Genomic DNA, 23,827 nt, shown 5'->3' with positions numbered 1-23,827 from the left:
CTAGGGGTTAAGTGATTTTCCAAGGTCACATGGCTAGTGCTGAGTGTCTAAGGCCAGATTTGAACTCAGTTCTCCTGACTCTAGGGCCAGTGCTCTATTCTTTGCGCCACCTAGCTGCCCCCATAATTTACTCTTGATAATGGTAAATCTAGTTGTAGCATTAAGCATCATCATTTACATAGAGATGATAATTGAATCCATGAGATCAATAGAGAAAAGAAGGCTCAGGAAAGCGCTCACTGGAATGTCCACAGTTAACTGGTATGGTCTGGATGAAGATCCAGGAAAGGAAACTGAGAAGGAGCAGATGGGAAGGTAGGAGGAGAACCAGGAGAGAATTGTGTCATGAAAATCTAGAGAAGAGATCTATGTCAAGAAAAAGGTGATTGACAGTGTTGTAGAGAGATCAAGAAAAATGAGGATTGAGAAAGGTCCATTAGATTTGGTGATTAAGAAATGATTAATAGCTTTGAAGAGATCTGTTTCAGTTGCATGATGAAGTCCGTAGCCAGATGTCAGAGAGTGAGAAGGGAAGAAGGAGAGGCCTTGATTATAGATGGATGGGAAGGAGGGATGGATCAAGTGAGTAATTTTTTGAGACCAGTGGGCTTGTTTGAAGGTAGTAGGGAAGCAGTCCAATATACAGGGAGATACTGAAGATAAATGAGAGACTGGTGATGATAGAGGGGGGTGTCATTCTTCCCTGTTGGAGAAGATGTTGGCTAGGAAAAGGATCACTTTTTCATGGGAGATGGGAGAAGAGGGAGATAGTAATAGAAGGCATCGGGTGATGTGTGATGAGGAGGAGGGATGAAGAGGTCATTCCCTGAGTGGCATCAATTTTTAAAGTGAAATATGAGGTAAGGTTGTCTGTCAGCTGAGAGGGTGAGGGGAAGGAGAAATATGGGAGCTTTGAAGATGGATGAAATGGTTTGGAAAGGCTGCTTTGGTGAGTGAGATAGCTGAGTCAGGGAACTTTAAAACGAGTAGAAAATAATTTGGAAGCTTGCTACATTCGGTTAGTTCCCTTTTCAGATTTTTCAAGAATGCTAAGTATGACTTTTTAGAAAAATAGGAATAGTCAAGGTGATCTCAGGTCTCCCTTCTGTGTTACTTTCATTTTGTTTCTGTGTCTCTTAGCCAAGTTGTTCTAAAGAAAGTAATTTTTGAAGGAAGGGGGATGGGATTGGCAAAAAGCAGTTTTGAACTGTTTAATGCTAGTCATCTGTAGTGTTGAAGTGACTTGGAGCTATTATCCATTCCTGTATAGCAAGGCTAAAAATGGAACAAGTAAGTGATTAATGTCAGATCACCCTATTTTCTCCTGTTTATGGTTAGATCAATCTGGTTTCTTATATAGCAGCCAGGCAATGACTTTTTCACAACTGTTGCTGCTGCCACTATGTTGTTATTTTTGTATCCCCAGATCATGGCTCATTGTCTGGTACACAGTAGGCACTTAATCAATGTCTGTTAAATTCAGTTGAACTGTTGCTTTTAGGGATAGTGTATACTTTTTCAATCTTATTACAATGTTGCCTCCTGCTGCTGAGCTGATGTATAACATTCAGGAAAGAGGTGGGGGAGGGTATGTGAGAGAAACTGAAAGGAAAAAAAATGAGCAAATTGTTGAAGATGTGCTTCTAACTTGCTCTGTCAAGGTTTTCACAAGGCAGGCTATGTTATCAGAAAACCTTTAGGCTTTAGAGAAGTGAAATGAAGTGAAACTTCATTATTTCATTTGTCTCTTTTTGCTGTATCCCGGTAGTTATTGCTATAAAGATCAGAGGCATTTTATTCATCAAAGACCCAAATATACCGTTTCATTTTTTGAAAGGCTTATTACTTTCTTATTAGCGATTTTTTTCCTAATTTTCCCCTGTTATCTTATAATAGAACAATAAAAAGGAAATACAGAATCATATCATTTTAGGTGTCTCAGTGGATAGTATTGGCCTGGAGTCAGGAAGACTTGAATTCAAATGTGGCCTTAGACACTTAATTACCTTGGGAAAATTACTTAATCTCTGTTTACTTTAATCTACTGGAGAAGGAAATGGCAAACCACTGTAGTATCTTAGCCATGAAAATCCCATGGACAGTATTAGCATGCTATGTATGGTCCATGGCGTCATGAAGAGTCAGGCATAACTGAATAATTGAACAACCACAATCATTTTACAGTTGAAGAAATGTCATTTTAGAGAAGGTGTATCTTGCCCAAAATTTCAAACAGGTGCTTAATGATGGAGCCAAAACTAGAACTCTACCTGAGTTTTAACTTTAGTATTCTTTCTACTATCCCTCCCATTCCTTTTAAAAACTATTTTAATGTCTTTTAGAGTTTTAATTATTTCAGTCAAATTACCTTAAGGCATTCTTTTCCATAGCCTCAGTCATCCAAGTTTTTGCATACCTTTATAATATCATCTTTCTCATCATCCTGGCCTTCTTTGGAGAGACAAAAAATGCCTCTGAAGAAAATTACACTTTAACTAAGGACAGCAACTTTCTAATTTTCTCTCATAAATATATATACATATATATATACACACACACGTATATGTAATATGTTTATATATTTGTATAGATATATGTGTCTATATTTGTATATACATATCTATATCTATAGATAGATTGATCCCTATTTAAGCCTCTCTTTCCAGGACCTCCAAATCCAAATTTATATGTGTGTAAAAGAGGCCATACTTAAATGTAGGATGGTATTGACTTGTAATTTACTTTTCTATCCCCAAGTCTAGCAATAGATGGTGTGTGTTAATTGTCTTAGAATAAACCTAGCTAAATTTATCATCATTACCTGGACATTATGTAGCTATGATTTTTTTTTTTTGGACAGAGCAGCCTTCAGAAAATACTTTCCTAGCTGTCATGTGTGGCAGATGTTTTCTACCTCACTCATCTTATTGAAGAGGAAACTGGGGCAGGAAAGCATCGGGCCTTGCTCAGGTTCCCATAAGCACTAAGCATCAGAGCCACGATTTAAACCCAAGGTCTCTGATTCCAGATCCAGCAGACTTTGTGTGGTATCAAGCATCTTCTTTCAGCTCTTCTCACACTGTGTCTTGTTTCCTTGTTAGTTGTGGTCAAGATCAGAATATTTGAATATTAGTTTTTAGCATTTATGGATTATAACATTATGGATTATTATGTTGGAATTCATTCACAAAGTCTTTTATAGGAAGAACAAATTTCTCACCAATAAATAAACCATTTTTCCATGAAGAGAGAAATAGGTAGAGTTTACCTTTAAGTAATTTGCTCATTCTAAATCCTTTGTGTTTTGAAATACAAAATAAGTATTAAGCATTTACTGTGTGCCACACATTGTGCTAAGAGGAATGTGTATGTATGTATTTACATATATACATATACATATATATGTAGTGTGTGTGTGAATTCCATTTCTGATGATTTTCTTTTTGTTTAAAATAACTGCCCTTCACACCATATAATTGTTTTCTTTTCTCTTCATTTTTTTAAATTGTTATCAGGTTCTGCAGGGTTTAGATTATCTACACAGCAAGTGCAAGATTATCCATACTGATATCAAGCCAGAAAACATTTTGATGTGTGTAGATGATGCGTATGTACGTAGGATGGCGGCAGAGGCCACAGAGTGGCAGAAAGCAGGTGCTCCTCCTCCTTCTGGCTCAGCAGGTGATGGACCTGATTCAAACTCTAGTTAAAATAAAGTCAATATTGCTTCTAACTTTAAATTATGTACAGGTAACAGAGAACAATTTTGTATGATTTTATCCACTATTATGCTGCAGAGAGGCAGTATGCTTAGTGTCTAGAACCCTGAGGTGGTAGTCAGGTAGACACAGGTTCAAATCCTGCCTCAGATACTAAATAGCCATGTGACCCAGGGCAAGTTATATAATTGCTATGCTTCAGTTTCTTTTATCTGTGAAATGAGGGCTTTGATTTAGTTGTCCTCCAAGGTCTCTTCCAGTTCTAAATCTATGATTCTATTATCCATCATCATTTTAAGATTATCTTTGTGACAGTTATCATCATTTGATCGAGGACATATGAGTCTATCCCCATACAACTTGTTAGCAGTATTATTCTCTGAGACCGTTTGGGATGTATATTAGCTTATTTATGTTAATAGAGTATCATTTAGGCTGCAAAGCTATAATTTTATTCAGTTTTTGTAGGTTACAGAAGAATCTGTTTATAAATTAGGCTCCAAGTATTTAACATGTTTCAGGGCAGCCAAATGGCATGGGACAAAGTGCCAAGCTTGGGGTCAGGAAGATTCATCTTCCTGAGTTCAAATCTGACTTCAGTTTCTTGTTATCTGTGTGGCCTTGGGCAAGTCACTTAATCCTATTTGCCTCAGTTTCCTCATCTGTAAAATGAGCTGGAGAAGAAAATGGCAAACTACTCCAGGATCTTTGCCAAGAAAACTCCAAATGGGGTCAGGAAGAATTGGACATGACTGAAACGATTAAGCAACAATTTAATTTATTTCATTTAAACAGAAACATGCTCATTATATTTCAGAACATGTTGTATATCCAAGATATCAATAGTTTCACTAACAAAAAATAAATTTGTGAGTCTGTGAAATTTATGACTTGTTTTATTATGTCATTGGTCAATTGCTTTGGGAATGGTTGATTAAGTTAGATAGGTAAACTGCTATGAACAGGATTATACTGAATATTACACGAGATTTTATTGTTCATATCTCATTATTTGTACTTTCTTTAGATCCCTATGAATGAGATCATTGTTATATTTAAGAGTTTGGTACTCGAAGAGCTATTGAACTATGTTTTTTATTCAAACTACATTTGCAAAAATTTACATACAGCCTTCTCTAAATATTAATTATTTTATTTCATTTCATTTTAGTGAGTACTGCTCCACAACAAAAGCCTGTAAGTATCTGAACAATACTCTTAAATTAACCTTCATGTCAAAAGAGATTATTGTTGGTCTTTACAAATATTGACCTTTTAAGTAGTTACGTGTTAGACCTTTTTTCCTTTTGTCCCTTATCCCTTTTAAGGCTTTCCTTTTGTGGAGCATTATTTCCTAGTTTCTCATTCTAGTTTAACATCTCTTGTATATTTTAATAAACATTATTCATGTACTGAGAAGGTACCCTATCCTTATCCTTACCCTGTGTTACTCAGGCTCTTGCTCCTGGTGTGCTCTTGCTTATCCAAGGCTGCCTCTCTCTCAGTTGGGATGCTTTCCATAGATTTCATGCTCTTGTGCCAAGATTAATTAATTTTGTTATTTTCTCCAACATTCAGTAGAGGGGCTGTTACCTTGTTTGGGGATTAATAATAGAAACAGTCATATATTTTCCCCGAAATGTTTTTGATTTGGTTCCCAAGTCCCATTTTTGTTTGTTTGTGCGTTTGTTTGTTTTGGAAGTAGTTAACCTTTATACTACTACTTTTTATAGCTAGTGCTCTCATTATGCTCTCTCCATAATCCAAAAGCCTTGTTGGAAGGCACTGATCGGTTTAATACCTACTCTAGTCTACATATCCTTAAGTTCACTCAAACAAAATATAAGGCTTAGAATTAAGCCTATCTTTGGACATGTGAACCTGACTGAATTCTTTAGAACTAATGACAAAATACTTTTGTTGATAGGTCAGATAGAATTGTTCAAATGACCTTCAATTAACATAATAGATTTGAAGCTTAGAATGCAGCAGTGTACCACAGTGCAGATTAGAAGTTAAAATACAAGAAGAACTATAGTAATTAAATTCCTTTGGATGCAGATAACTGGAAAAGTTTCTCTATGTAGTTATGGCTTGAGTGAAGCCTCCTCATGATAGAAAAGGTGCACAACACTTGGCTGAAGTTGATGGTCAACCTTTACAGCAAAAATAAATTTTTTTCTAAAACTAAGCAAGTAAAAGCAGCTTTAACTATTTTTCTCTTTTTTTTTCCATCCAGTTAAGTCCTAGTTTTAATTTCTGTAAGTTCATTTCTTCTTTATTAATAGCATCAACATTGGGTGAGGTATCCAGAAACTAGTAAAAAAAGAATACTTTGTATTGTTCAAAATGAATTCTTTTGGCATGCAGGTTCTATACATTATCTAAAGTAGTCCTAAAGATCAGGGATGTTGTAGTTAGATAAGATTTTGTATACAAGGTGGAACAAATACAAATTTGTTCAAGGCCAGAATTCTTAAGCATAGTGAACACATTGTAGGCTAGATGGACAAGACATAGTCAATTCAGATCTTTCCCTGTCAGAACAGCACAGAAAAATCTCCAAATGGCACACATAAAACATGGTCTGTCATCTATCTTTCCCTTTTCTGGCTTTGCAAAATTTTAAGTAAGAGGGAAGGTTTATGTAGAAAAGAAATGTTTTGAAAGAATAGTAAACTGACCTGTGGTGTTTTCTTAAAATGTTGTAGATAGGAAAAATATCTAAAAACAAAAAGAAAAAACTGAAAAAAAAACAGAAAAGGCAGGCAGAACTTTTGGAAAAACGCCTTCAGGAAATAGAAGAACTAGAGCGAGAAGCTGAAAGGAAAAAAATAGAAGAGAACATCACTTCAACTATACCCACGAATGATCAGGAGGATGAGTGCCACCCAGAAGTCAAACTAAAAACAGCAGGATTAAAGGAGGCAGCTGATGAAGAACCTGCGAATGATGATGGTTAGTGAAACCTGTTGTGTCCAGCCTCACTAAAAATAAACTAAAGTTTATGATGGGGAAATGCTTTGTGGTCAGTGATCTATCAGGTCTTCATGTTTCATAATCATGTATCTGTAATGTATCCAAAATCAATTGATTAGTTTCTGCTTGATATTGTACTTGTTCCCATGTTACTTTGTAAATGACTTATTACTTTTTGAGCATTTGAGGAAACAAGAAAGTGATTCAACTATAAAAATATGTTGGCTCAGATTCTAGGGGTCAGTGCTCAAGACAAAAAATTCCAAAGGAGTTTGGTACTTTGTTTTCCCTGCCATATCAGTGATAGCTTTTTATTGATAAATTTTTTTAATTTAAAAGTGTTCTTATCTTTTCTGAAGAATGAAGTGTGATGGGATTACAAGGATAAAGAAAATAAGAACATAATAGAAATACATATCTAAGGTTCTTTTTAAAAAAAAATCCTGATACATCTTCATTGTCTGATATTTCATATAAATATATATAGGTTTTTTCTTTTTTTTTTTTGAGGGGGGAAGGAAGGGCAACTGGGTTGAAGTGACTTGCCCAAGGTCACATGGCTAGTAAGTGTTAAGTGTCTGAGACTGGATTTGAACTCAGGTCCTCCTGACTCCAGGGCTGGTGCTCTATTTCACTGCACCACCTAGCCACCCCAAAAATATATATATAGTTTTAAAGTCTGTTACATTCTTTTAATTGAAGAGTTAAATGTCTTTTCAGAAAGAAATATGAAATAACTCATTGTTAATGCATTAACTTTTTAAGGTGAAACTGAAGATCAAGAGGAGAAAGAAGATACTGAAAAAGAAAACACAGAAAAAGATGATGATGATGCTGAACAGGAACTTGCCAACACAGACCCTACATGGATAGAATCCCCCAAAACAAATGGCCATATTGAAAATGGCCCATTCTTATTGGAACAACAAATAGAAGATGAAGAGGATGATGAGGAAGAGTGCCCAAATCCAGAGGAATATAATCTTGATGAGCCAAATGCAGAAAGCGATTATACATATAGTAGCTCCTATGAACAATTTAATGGTGATTTGCCAAATGGACGACATAAAATTCCTGAGTCACAGTTTTCAGAGTTTACAGCTTCAATGTTCTCTGGGGCTTTAGAATCTGTGGCCTGTGGCTCTGCAGTTTCTGATGGATCAGTTCTAACTGAGCGAGAAGAAAACAGTCCATCCCATGACAGGAGCAGAACAGTTTCGGCGTCTAGTACTGGAGATATGCCAAAAAGTAAGTGCTTCTCCCCTCAACTAGCTGCTTTTTCGCCTCCAAAAAAGTCATACTAGAACTTTTAAAGAGGATAAGTGGTATAGAAAAGGCTTATGAACATGTTAGTACTTTTTATTTGGGAGAGCATATACAGTGAACTTTTGTGGACAAATGTTAGTTACTGCCTTTGGATTTTCTCTTACTCTTGATTGTAAATACATTTCAGACCTTTTGAAGTCTTGAGAATATGTTTTATATGAGTCTTTTAAGTTTTAATGCTTACAGAGGCAGCATGTGAACCAGCCTGGTAGATCTAGGTCCAGTTCTGCCTTTTTTTTTTTCACATACTACCTATATGATGCTGGCCAATACATTTAACTTCTAAGTATTCTTGGCAAACCATGAAGATCAAATAAACTGCAGAGAAGGTGCCAGTCTGCATTGGTTTAAGAAAGTTTCCTTATCTGGGAACTCGCTATATCAATGAAATCATAGATCTAGTCCCTATTCTTTTCCATTTTAACTCATAAGAATTACAAGTTCTTGTTTTTTTCTGTATCAGATCAGTATCATAACGTCTATAAAAAGAATTGTAAAGATTCCCAGTGTCCAAGAATGTGTGTTCTTCAACTTCCCAGAATTAATCATTTCATGTTGTGTCTGTTGTATCTATTAGTACTGATAGTATTTACTTGGGGAGAAAGTTGTCTCCAGTAGTAATCTGTATCTTTTTTGAGAAGCATTGTACAAACCTGCAATCATGGCTACCAGAAAGTCTGAGGCTAATGGATTGCTTGAACTTGAGAGTTCTTAACTGCAGTGAGCCAATCAGGTGTTCACTCTAAGGCCAGAGGCAATATGTTGAGTCCACTCAAGTGGGGACTACCAAGCTTCCTAAGGAAGGGTGATGAACTAGCCCAGGTTGGAAACAGCTGGCCAAAGCCTCCATGCCACTCAATAGGACTGGTCTATGAGTGATTGCTTTACATCTAGCCTGGGCAAGATAGGGAGAGGTAGTTAAATGGGGAAGTATAGAGTAAAACTCTTACCCTCCCTGTTTTAGTAATTATGCCTTTCTTAATATTGTCTGCAGTCACATTAGTTTTTTTTAATATTTTATATCAATCACATGGTTGACCTTAGTTAAACCTCTGGTGAATGTTGGTTTTCTTCTAAATGTTCTATGGATTCTTCCATTTTTTAAAAATGTGACTATCTCTTGCCACTGAACAACAACTCCTTCTCCCCTAATCCCAGCTCCACCAATATAATTCTAATTCTCATTGTAACAAATACATATACTCATGTAAAACAGATCAATATACTGGACACATTTAAAATGTATGGCTCACTCTGCCTCTCTAGTCCACCACTCTAGCTGAGAGGCAGGAGGTATGCTTCACTATTCATCTTCAGAAGTCATTCTGTGTTTAATTCATCAGTCAGAATTCTGAAGTCATTGTGTATATTTTCCCTTCTGTTATTACAGTCATTGTGTAGATTGTTCTCTTGGTTCTGCTTATGTCTCTGTGTATCAAGGATTATGGTATCATAGATTCAGAGTTTGAAAGGACGTTAGAAGCCATCTAATCCAATCCTCTCATTTAGTAGATGAGGAAACTTTAACTCAGAGAGGTTAGTGACTCACCTAGGGCTGAACAGCCAGTAATTGTCAGAAGTGGGATTTGAACTCAGGTCTTCCTAACTCCCAAGTCCAACACTTTAGCTGTAATATCATGCTGCATCATCAGTTCACATTTTCCAGTTATATTGCACTGTTTGGAAAGAATTTCACATTGAGATAATTTTCACTTTATTAGTCTTTTTAACTGGAAAGTTATTAGTAATATGATCATACTTTGATAATTTGTTTAGTGATTACAATTAGACTGAAAGATATGTAATCAGATTATGAAAGTGCTGTCACCATTCATATTTTTTCCTCATAGTTTAATTGTATTAAATACAGTTGACAGAAAGAGTACTGAATTTGAAACTGTAGGACTTTAGTTCAAATCCTAAGGCTGCTGCTTTTAGTACCTGTGTCACCTTGGGCAAATCACATTACCTCTCTGTGCCTGAGTTTCCTCATTTGTAAATTAAAAGGATAGACAAGATAATTTCTATGGTTATAGCTCTAGAGTCTAAAATCTATGATCTTGGCTGTTATTTTATGAAGATTGAGTAGCAGTTTACTATAACTGCAAGTGTATAGCTAAGATCATCTGTATATATCATCTGTAATAGTAGGGAAGTCAGATATGAGTCATCAGATGTGAGGATGGCTGAATTGGGATCTGCCCAGTTAAGGAGGTTCCCATATTAATGAAGTCAATGTAGAAAATAAATGAAATCTCCAGGTTATTGAGGAAGAGAGGAAAAAGAAAAACCCAAGTACATGATAAAGTCAGTAGCTTCAGTTTCTTATTTCATCAGACAGTTTCATTGGAATTCTTCAGGAATTGCAGAATTTGCTTTTATTCATTTTCTCTCTCTGTCAATCTCTGATGAAGGAGCTTTATTGTTGGATCACATCACTAGTGGGGACCTGTTTCTTCAGATTAAGTTACTTTAACCTGCCTCACTTGGCAAGAAGATAAACATAGGAGACTGAGTCTTTAGGGAGATTTGCACAGCATTTAAAAAAATGTTTTCTTTCTGTCTTTTTTGCTTTTTGGAGGGGAAAGGCAGGGAAGTTGGGGTTAAGTGACTTGCCCAAGGTCACACAGCTAATAAGTGGCAAGTGTCTGAGTCTAGATTTGAACTCAGGTCCTCCTGACTCCAGGGCCAGTGATTCACTGGGCCACCTAGCCACCCCCACACTATTTTTTAGACTGTAAGCCAGCATTCAGTGCAGTCATCAAATATTTCTGATTGAATTTTACACTGGTTCTGCTGCTTATCACCTGTTTGACGTGGGGCAGTCAGGCCATCAATTAGGCTTTTAATCCCTCTGGGCCTCAATTTCTTCATTTATAAAGCCAAGAGGTTGAACTAAATGGTCTATGACATCTCTGTGAACATATAACAATAGCCATCATATTCCAACTTCTAATCATGGCTGCAATTCAAGAATCACATGCTCTCAACAAAACTATTCTGCTAATAATAATAAACGTTTGAATGCATAGTTCATATACATTTGCTTATTAATTAAACAAATATTTTAATACATCTATTGTTTGTGGAGCACAATACTTAATATATGGAAAAAATGGAACATTTAGATAGATGTGGTTCCTGCCTAACAGAGCTTATGATTAAGGAATAAGAATGGCATGCAAACATAGATAACTATAACACACAGCACTGGAGAGCTCCAAAACAAAGTGCTTTGTAAGAGAAAAGAGGAAAGTGTTTCCCACTTCTGGGCAAGGGAGAATTAGGAAAAATTTTATATAAGAGGTTTTATTTGAGTTGCTCTTTGAAGGATGGCTAAGCAGCCCAAAAGATGAGAAGGGGAATGAGAAGACAGGTTAGGCATAAGGAGCAACATTAGCAAAAGGCACAGAAGTAGGAAAGCATAAAGTAGCTTTGGGGTATAGAAGGTAGGCCAGTTTGAGTAGAGCACAGAATATGACTCAGATATAAGGGAAGTCTGGAAAAATAGTATGAGATTATAAATTATACATTAAATGCTAGGAAAAGGAATTTGACATTTCTTCAAGAGGTTGTAGGGAGCTACTGGAGATTTTGGGGCAAAGAGTACATGACAGTGGAGCACTTACTCCTTTAGAGTCTCTTCTCTTTTTGGGACCACAGAGCTCACCTTCCCTTCCTTGCTAGCACTTCACACACTCCCCTCTAATCCCCTGCACCCCTTTTCACCTTTTATGTACCCCGACCATGTTGTAATGCCTGACAAAAAAATATTGATGTGCTTGTAGCAAGGTGCTGGTAGGTTCTGTCCATAATGCCTCATATCTGTCTATTCATTGTCACCTCTACCGCATTTCTTCCTTCACCCCTCTCTCCTTATGTTACTGGTCTCTCTGCCACTGTTGCTGCTTACCTACTGCATATATTCACTCCTCCTATATGTCTGTTGTTTTGGTTGTTTGAAAAGTAAATCTCTTACATTCTGATTTTCTTTCTTAAAAAAAAATGTTTCAAATTCTTTTTTTTTTTTTTAAACATCCATCTTTTTTTATGTATGGCTAAACTCATGCTTGCAGAAGAGGTCATCCTGGGCTGCATCCTGAGCTCCATTGATCTTTGGAACTCCTTTATCTCATTTCCTCCTCCTTTTTCTAGGAGGTTCAGAATAGTTTTGCATTATTTGAATGTCCTTTCCCTTTTATTTGAAAGTGTTTCTCCTGATAATTTGCAAAATTTGTTGTTTGTTAGTTGAGTGGTAAAACTGTGTCTTGAAATTTGCTGACTTTTTTTTCTGGAGGCAATCTGAATTCTTTTGATCAGAATTTTATTTTCTCTTTAGTTATAAGTAATTTTCTTCTATAATTTCTTTTATTATGATGAGGTTTTTTTATCTTACCTGCTTTTCTGGAATACTATGATCCTTAGGTCTGTCTTCAGGATCATGATGTTTTGTTTGCACAGTGAACATATTTTCTTTTAACATTCTTGTTTTTGCTTTTCTTCTTCTAAGGTTGTCCTTTACATATATGAATTTGTATTCCTACTCTGTTATTCACTCTCTTTTTTCTTTGGTGGGGATTGCCATTACCTATTCAAGTCTTTCTATTCTGGTAATTATTTATGTTGTGCAGGCCATTAAATTCTGTTTTCATTATTCTCATTTCTCTTTTAAACCACTCAGAAACAGCATCACGTTTCAGAGGGCTGTCTCATCAAGTGTTGGTTGATTTTCCTTTGTTTTGCATTCACAGATACTTGAAATAGTTTAATACATCTGGATGTGATATTTCCTTCTGTTGTTACTGTTTTTCCTGCTTGATATACTTGTATATGTTTATATATATTTATGTTCAAAGTCTTTGAATGTTCTTCCTGAAATCTTAAGTAATTTAACTCACTTCTCCCCTTATTTACCTTATCACATATGTGCTCTCTCCCTTCTGATAGTGACTTTCTTGGGAGTTGGATCTTAAAGTATCTGCCACCTCCTGTACTGCACAATTTATAGTTCACCAACCTAGGTCTCTGCCCCACCTGCTTTGGATGGTCAGAACTGGCCCCAGTCCTGTATTCACTCCTTTCCTTAGGCTTGGTGGAGTGGTGGAGTACTGCCCAGGCTACACACGCACACACACACACATTTTTCTGTCTAACCTTTTCCACTTCCTCTGTTCCTTCATTCTCTGACCAACAACCAGGAGTTCAAAATTTTGAAGTGCTGTTTTCCCCAGGATTGCCAATTTCAAAATTTTGCCTCACTGGTGCTTGAAAGATTGCTATTCTGGGCTGCTGAAACACTGTGTCCAAGCTGGTTATTAAGGCCTGAGAAATTTTCCGCAACTTAGAGCTGGCATCTCTATAGCACTGGAAAAAAAGGAGGGAGAGCTCTGGTGTGGGGGTTAGTTTTATAAGTCCTTGGGTCTGCTATCGCAGCCTTGATACAAGTAGTGTAGGAGGTGGGAGAGGAGTGCTTAGTGAGATTTAGGATCAGTAAATATTAGTTCATAGTTTGTTTTTTAACTTTCTTTTGGATTCTAGGCGTCCTAGTCCTGAATTTGCTTTATCTTTGGATTTCTGTTTTGGAGAGGTTTAAGAGCTTATGGGAATCAGAGAAAATGTTTAGTCCTCCATCTTGTTCATATAATCAAAAGAAAATTGTCTAATTTACCAGTGATCTCTTAATTGCCAAATCTAATGACTTTTTCCTCAATCCACATTCTTCTTGATAGTTCTGTAGCCTTTGATTATATTATTGATAACGTTTTTCTCCTGGATATTCTTTCTAAGTTCTCCTGACACTGTTCTCTCCTGGTTCTCCTCCTATCTGTCTGAGTGCTCTTACTCAGTCTCTTTTTTTGGGTCTTTGTTCATGTCATTCTCACTAATCCTGGGTGTCCCCCAAGAGTCTTTCCTAAGTCCTCTTTTCCTTGTCTACTTTCTTCCTTGGTAATTTCAGTTCTGATGGCTTCAGTGACCATCCTTATGCATATGATTCTCAGATCTATACTTTTAAGCCCTTTTCCTGACCTCTTTTGCTTTCATCAACTGCCTTTTCTTTAACTGAACATATTTAACATGTTCAAATCAAAGATGTCCAAAACTGAACTTATCTTTCCCCCTATTTCAGATTTCCCCATTACCACTGAGGGCATGCTCAGCTTTCCTTTCATTCTAGCCATTCACCCTCGAATCTTCACTCTCATTTACCTCACATCTCCAATCTGTTTTCAAATCTTTGTCTTTATGTATATAGAGACATGTCCTCTTCACTAACACAGCATCCAGCCCTGTCAGATTCTCATTATCTCATAATCTGTATGACTATGTAGCCTTCTGGTTGGTCTCCCTGCCTCACATTTCCTTACTACTCCAGCCCATCCCTCCACTGAGTTATCTTAATCACCTTTCTAAATTGCAGGTTTCACTATATTATTCCTAGCCCCCAATAAACTCCAGCAGCTGCCTTCTAGGATCAAATCTGTTTGACATGTAAAGCCCATTGTCATTTAAACCCTTATTTACTTTCCAGTCTTTTTGCTTTTTATTCCTCTACATTTACCTTTTGATCCACTGACACTGACCTTGATATTTCTCATATTAGAAACTGTCTCTAAATTCTGTTCCTTTCCACCACCTGTTTTACATTCCTGGAATGCTCTCCCCTCTCCCTTTTGGCTATCCTTTAAGGCTCAGATCGCATCTCCTATTCGAGCCCTTTCTTCCTTTTGCTCCCCCACTGCTATAGTCTTTCTATAATTATCTTCCATTTACATGGTATATGTTTTGTATGTATACTTTTTTCTTGTTGTCTTTTCCTATTAAAATGTTAGTACCTCCAAGTCAGGGACTTTCCTTTTGCCTCTTTTGGTAAACCTAGTGTTTAGCACAGTTCCTAACACTTAACAATTGCTTGTTGATTGACAAACAGAGCAAGATTAGGACAAATGGTAATTAATTTGGCTTTGACAATGTTGCATTTTAATAGCTAGTGAGACATCTGGGTAAAAATAATCCTGTTGTCAGTGTGGATGTGTGTTAAGGGAAGAAGGTCAGACCTGAACCTGTTTGGAAATAATGGTTTTAAGTTATTGAAAACTTATTTTTAAATTTCATGAATCAGAATGTTTATTGGTAGTGTTTCTAGAGAAAGGTTATCTAATGAATTCTTGAGTAAGTGCTAGTTTTCAGTGAAACAAAAGGGTCCTTTTTACATGAGGGTCTCAATCTCTAATAAGCAATGTTCTCTTTTCTAAAAAAAAAGGCATTCAGAAATTTATATTGAAAAAGCCTAGGTTATCTATTGCTTCCTGAACTCTGATTATTCATATCAGGATAGGGGTTGATAGTAAGGAATGTACAATGTTATATCATACGTCTCATTCATATATCTCAAAAGTTCCTCACTGTCCGTTAATTTAATATTATACCACTAAGGCAAGGGAGATAAACCATGCCTATATATATGGTTTCAGTATCAGTGGTATCTAACAAAGAGAGTGCTCTACCTAATTTTTTCCAATTTCTTGAGGAATTAACCCCTTGGTGTTAGAAATTTGGAGCAGAAAATGTAGAAGGAAGCCTATCCTGTCTATAAGAGTGCATACTGAATCAGCATGCTGATCAGAGATCTCACACCAACTTCTTGTCTTTCACTGGGGAAAGATCAGGAGTAAAACAAGATCTTCCATTGTGACCAAATGGTATTGTGATCCCAGTGGATATTCCAAAACAGGACCGATCGATGTGTTTAATCTTTCTATTTCCTAGAGCATCCCCAACCTCCCCTGAATTCAGATTGGTTAGAAATGAAAATTTTATTCAGACATCGAAAATGACTTGTCACAATTACTGTCTTACAATTTGCTTATGCCAGCAAAAACCCGGGCTGCTGACTTGTTGGTGAATCCCCTGGATCCAAGGAATGCAGATAAAATTAGAGTTAAAATTGCTGATCTGGGAAATGCTTGCTGGGTGGTAAGTAGGGAGTATCTCTTTTAGCATATTTTGGTGATTGTTGATTGTTTGGAGTTTTTATTTTTTAACATCTTTAATGCTGCTCTTTCCATTCCAGCACAAGCACTTCACAGAGGATATTCAGACTCGTCAGTATAGGTCCATAGAAGTTTTAATAGGAGCTGGCTACAGTACACCTGCTGATATTTGGAGTACAGCATGTATGGTAAGAAGACACTTCACCATTTCAGTGTGTGAAGTTTAGTAATTCATTTGATTGAGATCATTAAAGACAGAGCTTCCCATTTGTTAATGACAGTGTCCCACAGATTGCAAGAGGATTTCTTTATTTTAAGGGATCTTATGCATTGGAACAGGATGTTGAGGAAGAATTTGAAATATTCTTTCTTTGAACTCACATTTACAGAGCAATTGAAGTATGTCTTAGTGGAGGGAATTCATTCACACATTGATGAATTTACAGATTGAGTCCAAAGAATATCGTAGCTCTCTCTGCCATCTTGTATCTTGTACAATATTTGTCTGTCTTGCTTTCCATTAAGTAAGAATAGATTTGCTGCCATCCCTCCAACACCATTCCCAAACTCCATTTTGACAAATGTTAACAGTGTTGTTATTTGTGGACTGTGATGTAATTTGAGCCCACAATCCTGAGCAAAACCTTTGTGATCTTTCTTCTTGTCTGTCATCATGCTGCTTTCTTTTAAAGATTGTTTTGTGTCTCCCTAAAGGAAGACACTCTCTTTTTTGTCAAGGACTTCATATTATCATTGATTGTGATATTATGTCTAAAGACTATTCTCCAGTGATTAATAACCATTTCAATTCATATTGGCTTCTGAAGAGCTGTAAGGATTAAGATTTTCTGTTACCACTATCCAAGGTCTACACTGAAAACTGTAATTTGGGCACAAGTGATACTTTACTGAATTATCTTTTTTATGTTAAGGTTTAGAAATAAGGATTTATTTTGGGTATGCCTACTTTGTGGGTTTGGGGAAGATGAAACAGTGCTTTCTTTTCCTTTTTTGGTTTAAAAAAATGATATGGCTTGTTATACAAATTCCTCAACCTGCCATTAGTATTCTCCATGATTTGGCTCCAGTATTGCTTTTTGAACAATTCATATTGCTCCCTTGGATGGATGAATAAATGAATGAATAAGAAAGCATCTATTAAGTGTTTTAGACATTTAAAGAGATACTTCCTGCCTTATCCATTTCTAAACCCCAACTCTGAATTACTGCCAGCACCCTCCTTCTTCATTCCTGTTCATGTGCTACTAAATGCTTCAGGTCACACAATTGTATTTAATGGACCTATTATAAATTTGTTATCCAATCTCAACTGCTGCTGTGCAACAGTCTTTTTTATTCTTTTCTGATAGACTCCCTGTTACACACTTTAGAACTTCTATTCCAAACCTTTTCTTCTTCCATCCAGATACTTATAGTACTCTTTCCTTCCCTCTTTCAGGAGAGGAACTTACCTCATCTTTTACTAAGAATATTGAGGCTCTTTATTGTAAGCTTCTTCTTTTCCCCATTGGTGTACCCCATATCCTCTCAACATCATCTCCTATTTTCTTGAACTCATTTTCTTTAGTCTTAGATAAAGAGACAGGCCTTTGTCTTTCTAAGATTGACCTTTCTGCTTGTGCCTATGATCCCATCCCCTCTTGTTTCCTCCTTCCTTTTGCTCATCCCCCCTCCAAATTTCAGTTTCCTTTTATCTCCTGCCTTATCTGCTGTCCACAAATCTTCCTATATCTCCCTCAACCTGAAAGAATCTTCACTTGACTCAGCTGTCCTTTCAAGTTGCCATCCTATATATTTCCTCCATTTGACAGCCAACTCAAAGAAAAAGCTATTTACATCTCATTGCCTCTACTTTGTCCTCCTCTGTACTGGATTGTGACCCCACACTCTATGGAAACTGTAATTTCTGAGATTATCAACAATCTCTTTGTTGCTAAATCCTATGATATTTTCACTGTCTATGTTTCTTGATTTCTGTGAAGTGTTTGACAGTTTTGATCCCCCCCCTTTCCTGAGTACATCTTTTACTTGAATTTTCATGTCTTTGCTCTCTCCTGGTGTTTGTGACCATTCCTTCTAGCCTTCTTTCCTTTCGTGATTTGTATCTCTTTCCTGCTGTATCAGTGTATCCTAGAATTTTGTTTTAGGTCTTCTTTCTTTTTATATCTGTTGGTGAACATATCAGCCCCCATTACTTTTATGTCTCTGTATACAGCTCCCATTTATCTTCTAGACTTTAGTCCCACATCTCCAACTATCTTCTAGATATTACCACTAGGATATCCTTTAGGCATCTCAAACTTGTCATGTTTAAATTAGAAGCCATTATCTCTCTCCTATCCACCCCCTTCCTCACATGCCTATTTCTTTTGAGAGGATCACTATCCTTATAGTTATTTAGATTTGTAACATCAGAGTCTTCACTCTCCCTCATCTTCCCTTCCTCCCATATCCAATAAGTCATGAGTCTTATCAATTTTACCTTTATAAGATCTTTTCCATATAAAAGATCTGCATGTATTCAGTCATTTGGCACCGTTCAGGCTCTCATCGCCTGTCATGTAGACTACAGCATCCTTATTGGTCTGTCTTCTTTAATCCATCTATTCCAAAACTTTTCTTTTTCCATCAAGATACCTATACCACTCTTTCCTCCCCTCTTTCAGGAGAGGAACTCACCTCATCCAGAGGCATTATTCAGAGCCCTGCTATTGCTGCTCCTACTGCTTAGTTGTGACCATGTTCATCTCCTACAAAAGCATTTTCCGTAGTTCCCAATGCTTTTAGGTTAAATTCAAACTCTTCTTTTTGTTGTTTAAAGCGTTTCACAGAAAGATAGATCCTAGCCTATCTGTCCAGACTGATTTCACATTACTCCTCTTCAGAAATTTCACATTCCAGCCAGACCGGCCCATCTGTTGCTCTCCCTGTCCAGTATTCCATCTCCCAGTTATGTGGTTTTGCATTCCCATGCTTAGAATGTGATTATCTCCTTGTTTCTTCCCCATGGAATCCGTACCTCCCTTGAGCCTCCTACATCAGACTTTTTCTTATCCTCTGAAATTTCTTTGTATTTACTTGTATATATTTTATTTTTTTCATGTACATGTTGTTCCCCACTCTGACCAGTAGAATTTGTCCTTGAGGGCAAAGAATGTTTCTTATATTTGTATCCTTGGGACCTTGACTTTTTATATCTTTGTTCTCTCCTTGTATGACTGACCATTCATTCTAGCTTTCTTTACTCCTTCAAGATTCATATCCCTTTCTTGTCACACAGGTACCTAGTGAATGCTCATTGAGTTGAATCAAATGTCTATATTGATATGATTTGTTTCTACCAGTCATTGGATTAGGATCTCACATGTGAAGCACCAACTCTTTTTTTCATTTGATATTATTTTTATTTATTTCTTTAAATATTTCCCAATTACATATGATTAAATTTTTTTTTGTTTTTTGCTTTTTTGAGGGCAGTTGGGGTTAAGTAACTTGCTCAAGGTTACACGGCTATTTTTTTTTGTGTGTGTGTGTGTTAAGTGTCTGAGTCTAGATCTGAACTCAGGTCCTTCCGATTCTGGGGCCGGCGCTCTACTCACTGTGCCACCTAGCTGCCCCAACATATGATTTTTTAACAGTCTTTAAAACCCTGAGTTCCAAATTCTCTCCCCTTTTCCTGCCCTTTCCCCTTTCCCAAGAAAGACAAGCAACCTTACACCAACTATACATGTAAAGTCATGAAAAACATATCTCCAAATCAGCCCTCCAGCAACAAAAAACACAGATTAAAAAAGGAAAAAAAGAAAAACAAAGAAAATGGAAAAAGCACATCCCAGTCTGCACTCAGGGTTTACCATTTCCCTCTCTGAGGGTAGACAGCATTCTGCTATCATGCATCCCCTGGAATTGTCCTAGACCACCATTCCAGTCAAAGTAGCCAACACAGCCAGTCATCCTCACACTTTCATCACTGTGTAAAATGTTTTCCCAGCTCTGCACGCCCCACTTTTCATGAGTTCATATAAGTCTTCTGAAAATCCTGCCCAATATGATTGCTGTGAGGTAGTACCTTAGAGTTGTTTTAATTTGCATTTCTCCAGTCAGTAGTGATTTAGAGCATTTTTTCATGTAATTATTGATAACTTTAATTTCTTCTTCTGAAAACTGCGTGTTCTATCATTTACCATTTATCAACTGGGGAATGGTTTACTTATAAATTTGGCCCATTCTCTATATATTTGAAAAATGAGGCCTTTTCTTTATCAGAGAAGATTGCAGTAAAGATGTTTTTTACCCAGTTTTCTATTTTCCTTCTAGTTTTTTGGCTGCATTAGTTTTGTTTATACAAAAGCTTTTAAATTTCGTATAATTGAAAATATCCATTTTACTTCCTTTGATCCTCTCTGTTTCTTGTTTGGTCATAAACTCTCCTTATCCACAGGTCTGACAAGTACATTTTTCCAAGCTTCCTAATTTACTTATGATATCATCCTTTATATCTAAATCATGTACCCATCATCTTGATACATGCTGTGAGATGTTGGTCTATACCTAGTTTCTGCCAAACTACTTTCTAGTTTCCTCAGTAATTTTTGTTGGCTATTGAATTCTTGTCCTGAAAGCTTGAGTCTTTAGATTTATTAAACACTAGATTACTGTGGTAATTTACTACTGTGTATTTTGTACCTAATCTATTCTACTGATTCTCCACTCTATTTCTTAGCCAGTACCGGATTGTTTTGATGATTATTGCTTTGTAATACATTTGGAAATGTGGTACTACTAGGCAATTTACATTTTTATGAGGTCTTGATTGTAGCTGTTTTACCTCATTGTATTCTGATTTTATGTCTTGATTTTCCCTTTTACACTAGTAGACTTTATGGTCAGGTTCTTTTTTTGTCGTTTGCTCATTTTACCGCCCTGTTTCTTGATTTTGAATTTTATATTAAAGTTGTGCCCTCTTCCTAGTGGGAGGGGGTGTCAAAAGGGAGAAACACTGTCTCCAGCTTCAGGCTTTTTCCACACAGCTTTTTTTCAGAGCTAGTTCTGGGGGTTTGAAAGTTTTTGGTATTTCCACGGTGGTGTGATCTAGGGAGAGATAAAGTCACTGCTTTCCTGGTCTGTACTCTGGTCCTTACCTTAGAAAGGCCCTTGATCCCTTGATACTGGAAACTATACTGTTCCTTAGGGTCCCTGATCACTTGGAACCAGAAGTAATATTGCTCTTCAAAACCCCCAGCTCCTTTGGAACTGGAAGTGATACTATTCCTCAAGGCTCCTGTTCCCCTTGTGACCAAAAGCAGTATTGCTCCTCCCGACTTTTTCTCCCTCTTGACTGAAAGTATTTCTCTCCACCCTTGAACTATGTTCAAAGCTAGAAGTGGGTAATAGAATTGCCATATGACATCTGGTCCTGCATCCACTGCTAGCACAGAGGTCCCCTGTAATCTCCTTCTGCCCAGTTGCCATATCCCTTTACTGTCTCTGACTTGAGAGCTCCTGATGCTTCTGGTGCCGGTGCTTCTGTCTCCACCATCTAGTCCCGCCACTGGGGACATTCATCCACTTGGAATCTGGGCCAGCTTCTACCCCATTGTCATAAATCTCTCTTTCCTATGTCCTAAGTTGTCTTGGGATGAAAAAAATGTCTCACCCTTAGTTTTTATTGATTCTGCTACTCCAGAATTTTATTTGAGGTGTTATTTTAAAGTTGTTTGGAGGGGAATGTTGGGAGAGCTCAACTGAGAGCTTCTTGCTGTTGTTTATTCATGGTCTAAAAAATTGGATCATTTTTGATGCATGCTTTTATGCTAGTATACTTCAAAATGTGTGATGAGGAATATTTTTTCCCCATTTAATTAAGTTTTTCTCCAGATTTATGAGTCTATGAGTCCATCTTTTATGACATTATGTCTATAATTTCTATACCTTTCAGTCCCTCTTCTTAAGAGTCTTTCTGTTCAAAGACCGTTCCTTTGCCATCCTCTGCCCACATCTTCTTGGGTTGTCATCATCATAAATGCAACATCCAAGTTTTTAGAAACTGAAAAGAAAATGAGTTGTATAACCAAAATGGCAACAGAAGTATCATGGCAAATTATTTCTTGAAGATTCTAATTTATAACAACAAAAAAAGCTGTAATCCTACTGCAGAAATCTCTAGTATCATTTCCTTTTAGAAATTACTCTGGTATATTGAAAGGAATGGAAGAATACACTTCATTCAAGAGAGACAGAAAGAGATAATGATGATGGTGATGATGAGAATGATGGTGGTGGTGGTGGTGATGATGATGATGATGTCATCTGCCAGTGAGGGTAGTAGTAAGGGAGTTCACAGTCCAATGAGTGAGACAGTATGCATGCAACTATGTACAAACAAAATATAGAGAGGATAATTTGGAGATGGTCTCAGAGGGAAGACAATAAAGGCAGACTAGAAAAATCTTTTTGCAGAAGGTGAGACTTCAACTGAGACTTGGAGGTCAGGAGGCAGAGATGAGGAGGGAGAGTTCCTGCTTTGGGGTTCAGCCAGGTAAAAGGTTCAGTCAGGAACTGAAGTGTTGTGTGGTGAGACCAAGGAGGCCAGTGTCATTAGATTGCAAAGTAAAAAGGGAATAAATATCAGAAGGTCGGAAAGCTAGGAAGAGGTTATGAAGGTTGTGAAGGGCGTTAAAAACAAAACAGGATATTATCTTTGATCCTAAAAATGATAGGAGCCACTGGAGTTTAGGGAATAAAGGTGTGTCATGGTCAGAGTGAGAGATGGATTGGCATAGGAAGATGTGAGGTAGGGAGATTGGTCCTGGCCCTTAACTGGGAATATTCACAGGGTTGTGTCCCAGCCCCTTTTCTCTTCTTCCTCTTTATTCTTTCTCTTAGTTAACATTGGTTCCCTTAGGTTTAATTATCATTTCTATGCAAATGACTCCCAGTGTGTGTGTGTATCTCAGGTCCAGTCTTCTCCTTGAACTTTAGTCCCACATTGCCAGTTGTCTGTTGGACATTTCAGAGTGTTCCAAATAAATTTTAAATTCACTGTCTAAAATTGAATTAATTGTTCCCAAACACTCCCTTCTTCCAAATTTCACAAATTCTTTTTTTTCTTTTTATGAATGCTTTATTAGCTTCTAGTTTACATCATTCATTTCCGCAAGATTTTTAGTTACAAATTTTCTCCGTTTTTCCCCTACCCACCATCCCAAAATAGCGATCCCACTGGATATCCCCTCCTCCAATCTGCCCTCTCCCATATCTTCTCCCATACCCCCTCTGATTTTCCAGTAGGGCATGGTGGATCTCTATGCCCCAGTGCCTGTGTATCTTATTTCCCAGTTACATGTAAAACAATATTAATAATAGTATATATATATATATATATATATATATATATATATTTAAACATTTGATTTTAAAATCTTGAATTCCAGATTCATTGCCTTCCTCCCTTGTCACCCACCTTACTGGGAAGATAAGCAGTTCAATATAAGTTGTACATGTGTAGCTATGCAACACATTTCCATAGTGGATATATTGTAAAAGACTGACTATATTTCCCTCCTTCCTATCCCACCTCCCACTTGTTCTATTCTCTATTTTGATCCTGTCCCTTTTCAAAAGTGGGTGTTTCCAACTTTCCTCCCCCACCAGCCTGCACTCCCTTCCACCATCCCCCCTCTCATCCCCTTCCCCCCTACTCTCCTGTAGGGTGAGATACCCTATTTAGTGTGTATGTCATTCCCTCCCTAAGCTAAATTCAATGAGAATTAGTTTGACTCATTGCTTTTT

At 37.0% G+C, this 23,827-nt stretch overlaps 1 protein-coding gene across 3 annotated transcripts in view; it reads left to right on the top strand.

The window, feature by feature from the left end:
• Positions 1-23,827, top strand: part of LOC138176059 (SRSF protein kinase 2) — a 99,977-nt gene that overhangs the window by 34,353 nt on the left and 41,797 nt on the right. For all 3 annotated transcript variants that reach the window (XM_069106810.1, XM_069106808.1, XM_069106809.1), the window contains exons 6-11: positions 3,516-3,681; positions 4,891-4,916; positions 6,431-6,677; positions 7,464-7,946; positions 15,898-15,998; positions 16,096-16,203. In XM_069106810.1, the coding sequence (XP_068962911.1) occupies positions 3,516-3,681; positions 4,891-4,916; positions 6,431-6,677; positions 7,464-7,946; positions 15,898-15,998; positions 16,096-16,203 (1,131 nt within the window). The remainder of the gene's footprint in view (positions 1-3,515; positions 3,682-4,890; positions 4,917-6,430; positions 6,678-7,463; positions 7,947-15,897; positions 15,999-16,095; positions 16,204-23,827) is intronic.

Source organism: Petaurus breviceps, unplaced genomic scaffold, assembly GCF_028583685.1.
Source record: "Petaurus breviceps papuanus isolate PSGF00001 unplaced genomic scaffold, PetGlider_PUasm1.0 80, whole genome shotgun sequence".
In the NCBI taxonomy this organism is placed as follows: Eukaryota; Metazoa; Chordata; class Mammalia; order Diprotodontia; family Petauridae; genus Petaurus; species Petaurus breviceps.
This window is presented reverse-complemented; position numbering and strand designations above follow the sequence as displayed.